The 4,212-nt window shown below is 57.2% G+C and overlaps 1 protein-coding gene across 2 annotated transcripts in view; it reads left to right on the top strand.

Moving 5' to 3' along the window:
* The window catches only part of STX1A (syntaxin 1A), a 49,181-nt gene that overhangs the window by 42,272 nt on the left and 2,697 nt on the right, over positions 1 to 4,212 (top strand). For both annotated transcript variants that reach the window (XR_003915937.1, XM_029961317.1), the window contains exons 6-7: positions 3,726 to 3,799; positions 4,052 to 4,189. Coding sequence is in view for 1 of the 2 variants with exons in the window: in XM_029961317.1 (XP_029817177.1) it covers positions 3,726 to 3,799; positions 4,052 to 4,189 (212 nt within the window). In the remaining variant the exon portion in view is untranslated. The remainder of the gene's footprint in view (positions 1 to 3,725; positions 3,800 to 4,051; positions 4,190 to 4,212) is intronic.

Raw genomic sequence — 4,212 nt, 5'->3', positions numbered from 1 at the left:
TTAATCGTTGGCCTCACCCCCTCCTTACTCACTTTGCTCTGTTCCCAAGCACTCCAACATCACAGGTGCCATGGAGGAATCACAGGATGACTGTGGAGGGATGGCAGGATGCTCCATGTCCTGGGGCTGGTGACAGCAGGACAGATGTGCAGTGGCTGGACCGTGCCCCCTGTCTGCTCCTGGGAGCTGTGTCCCCCCCTGCACTGCCTGTGGTGGGAGTTGTCACTCCTTCGTTTCTTTCCTCTCCATTTTGTCCATTAGGAGAAATTATATCTTAAATCTAATTAGTTTTTGCTCCCGGAGAAATTGGATCTGGAGCTTGGAGGAGCTCTCTGTGGTGGGTGTGCAGCTGAAGCTGTGGAGGTGCTGCGCAGACGCTGCTTGTTTTTGGAACAGTTTTGTTATGTGCAAGACTGAGGAGCCAAAAATAAAGCATCTGCTGCCTCCGAGGGCACTGCGAGAATTCGTCGGTGCCCACCCTGCTGTGCCAGGCCAGCTGAACTGGTGTGCAGAACAACGAGCTGTGGGTGCATCCCACTCTGAGCCAGGAGGGTTCAGGGCCCTGGCAGCTCATCTGGGCTGCCCCAGGTGATTCCGGAGCTGATTTAGGGTTCCTGTGGCACTTTCATCTCAGGAATGACCACGGGATTTATCTTGAGTGCAGATGCTGGCACAGTGCTGGCCACCGGCCCTGCCACCCCTGCCCAGGATGAGCAGAAGGGCCCTGAGGGCCGGGGAGGTTGTTGGCACTTTGTGACATGCTGGGCAGGTTTCTGCTACAGAAACCTTCTCATCCTGACACCAGCTTGGGCAGTGCCAGACCTGTCTGAGCTGAGGGACAGCCAAGTGGATCAGTGACTCTCACATGTGGGCAGACAGGACAGCACTATCAATCTCTCCATGAGTTGTAGGGATTTGAGTCTGATGAGAGCTTAAAAGCCAGCTCCAGATAGAGGATCCAGGCCTTGGGAAGGTGCCTTGGCCTCGGTGTGTCCAGCCTGAGCCCCAGCTGTGGCTCTGTGGTTGCTTGTGCAGCCCTGCTGCTGGAAGGAGGGATATTGCCACTGGAAGGAGGGATATTGCCACTGGAAGGAGGGATATTGCCAGCCTGAGGAGCCCAGCTGAGCCCTTTTAATTCAGCCATGGTGTGTTGGACTCCTGCAGCCCCGAGGTGCCTTGAGTCTTCCCTATTTATAGGCCATCTGTGTGCAGAATTGGGCAAACTGGCATCAGCTGAGTGGTGGGGGAGAGCTGTGCCACTGGAGGCTTCCCTGGGAGTTTCCCTCACACCCTGCTGGGGCCACTGCCCCATCCCCTGGGAGCTGGTCCATGGGGACGGTCACTCCATCCAGGTGGGCATTGCAGGGCCAAAGGCTGTGCCTTGAGGTGGGAATTCTCCTCAGTGGCTTCATGTCCACCTGTCCCAGAGCTTCCAATGGCCCTGGGCACTCTCTCTTGCCATTCTCTCCCTGCCAGCTCAGGGCTGAGGTTGCTTCTCCCCATGTGCTGCAGCTCCCACCAAGCTCTGGGCTGCTTGTCTTGTTGGCAGGGCTGCTTCTCCCCAGGAAACTTTAATTTCTAGAGTTGCCAAGTAAGAAGCAAATGTACCTTGGAGCTCTCTGGGGGAGGCACAGGTCCAATTCTCAGGATTTTCCAGTGTTTTGCCAAGTTTCTGGGCAGTAGAGTTCCCCCAGGCTGCTCTCCCTTTGCAGTGACTCCATCCTTTCACTCCAGTTCATGGCTGTGCTGTGGCTCTGTGGTGATGTGGGCAGCAGATCAGGCAGGTACCCAGCACACTTTGAGCTGATTTCATTGCTGTGGAGGAGCTAATGACAGCTTTTCCAAACCAGGAAACCTGGCCAGGAGGCAGCAGCCTCCATGGGAAACCCTCTGGGGTCCTGCAGGTTGGTGATGTGGTTCTATGGCAGATGCTGTGCTGGACAATGTGTGGGTGATGTGCAGCCTCTGGGCCCTGTGCTTTGGCTGAGCATTAAAGCAAGTTCTTCCTGACCAGCCATGGCCCTTGGCCAGGCTGGCACTGCCTGGCTGGGTGTTAATCCATGTGATGTCTTTGCTCTCGTCCTTCACCTCGACGCAGCTGTTACCAGCCCTGTGCTCTGCATTAGAGGAATGAGGCAGTGAGGAGGTGGTGAGAGACAGGAAGGGAACATGTATCCTGCATCCTATCCCACCTCTGCCCATGAGAGACGTGGCATCCCCTGGAGCTGAGCCCACCACTTTCCCTCAGGGCTGTCTCCAGGGCCTGCACTGGGCAGAGCAAGTAGCCCACCTGGCTCCTTGTCATCAGGCAGTGACTGCTCAGAGCTGGGCACATCAACATGAGGGTTTGTAAATTTGTACTACTTGAGCCCTTGTTCTCCCTTCCTGGAAGCAAGGCAGTGTCAGCCCAGAGTGAGGAGCCAACAGGTAGGAAGGGCTGGCAAGGAGGTGTCGTGGGTCACCCTTGGTGGTAGTGATGCTCTGTCACCCCAAAACGTGTAATGGTGGCTGGAAACTGGCTGTGGATCCTTCCCAGAGCTGGGGAAGGTGGGGAGGGTGACTGATCCTGAAATTCTGAGATCCTGAGAGCCCTGAGCATACAATGGCAGAGCTCAGCCCTCATGTGCAGCTCTGAGCTACCACGGGGCATAGACGAGGCTCAGGTTGTTCTTGTGACACAAAACAGCAGCTTCTCAGGGGTTTGGGGGCATGAACAGGTCGTAACTGTCAAGACCAGCCTCACACAGGAGGCTCCCTGTGCCTGTGGATCTGTGCCATTCCTCCACCCCGAGGTGCCCTGGACTCATCTTGGAGGATGCTGTTGTCCCTTTCAGCATGACTGGCTGCAGGCAGCGTGGCACAGGGGAGCACTGCACCAGACCCCAGCCCTACCCTGCTGGTTTTGGGTTCATTGGGCTTGGTGAAGTCACTTCATGAGCTCCTCCTGCCCAACTGCCCCATTTGCTCCTCATCGCACTGTTGAGGTGTCACCTGCCCTCTCTGCAGGTGAGCTGCTCACCTGCCCATCCCACTGGGCAGTCCCAGTGCCTTGCCCAGCATCTCCATCTGTTCAGGTGTAATTCCACGTGTCCCATGTGGCTGTTAGCCTGAGGAACACACCGCAGTTGATGTGGGGATCAGTGCCATCCATGGAGTGATCAGCATCTCTGCACTGTAGCAGTGTGGAGCATGTCTGTGGGGATGAATTGCTCCTGTAGGAGCCATGGAGGTCCCGTCCCAGGGACACAAAGGGCTGTGCCACAGGGGGAGGGACAGAGCTTGGCTTCTGTTACACAGCAGCAGGGCCAAAACTTGGGCAGCCCAGCTGAGCCTGTTGTCCTCGTGGCCTCGAACTGGCCTAGGATGGGGTTTGCCAAGAGCATCCCTGCTTGTGGCTTGCTGCTCTCCATCCTTCCTCCTTCACAGCCACCAGCTGGATGCTGCTGGCTGCCCAGCAGGAACGAGCAGCATGACCAGAACGAACAGATGGGCTTTCCTGGGTGAGCTGAGCCAAGCTGGCAGCTCAGTCCCCTTAAAAAGAGGGGTGTCAAAGCTGAGCAGTGAGAGGGCAGCCCCTTGATCTGCCCGGTGTGCTCTTAGGGCTGGAAGCTTTGCTCCATTGCACTCATGGGAGATGCCATGGAACCAGCAGAGCCCTGTGGTGGGACTATGGGACTCCTGTTGGGGACAGAAGACTCCCCCTGACCCGTGTTGTGTCATTGCAGCTGGCAGGACCACCACCAGCGAGGAGCTGGAGGACATGCTGGAGAGCGGCAACCCAGCCATCTTCTCCTCTGGGGTAAGCATGGGCTGCAGCTGAGCCAGCCCCATTATCCCAGGGGATGGGCTGGTGGATGTGCTGCCACAGTGGCCATAGTGCTGGAGGGGGCCCTAGGGGCTCGGGTGTGGCCTGAGGATGCTGTTGGGGCAGAGCCTGCATCCTGGCTTTCTGCTGCAGACCACCTGGCTGGAGTTGCTGGAAGGGCTCTGGAGCTCCTTCTCGTCCCTCTGGGACTCGACACGGTGCTCAACGGCCTTGTCTCCTTTGCAGATCATCATGGATTCAAACATCACCAAGCAGGCACTGAATGAGATCGAGACACGGCACAGCGAGATCATCAAACTGGAGAACAGCATCCGAGAGCTGCACGACATGTTCATGGACATGGCCATGCTGGTGGAGAGCCAGGTACGGAGACGCTGCGGCCCAGG

This window comes from Manacus vitellinus, unplaced genomic scaffold (assembly GCF_001715985.3).
Source record: "Manacus vitellinus isolate BGI_N305 unplaced genomic scaffold, ASM171598v3 scaffold_32_pilon, whole genome shotgun sequence".
NCBI classification, from domain to species: domain Eukaryota; kingdom Metazoa; phylum Chordata; class Aves; order Passeriformes; family Pipridae; genus Manacus; species Manacus vitellinus.
This window is presented reverse-complemented; position numbering and strand designations above follow the sequence as displayed.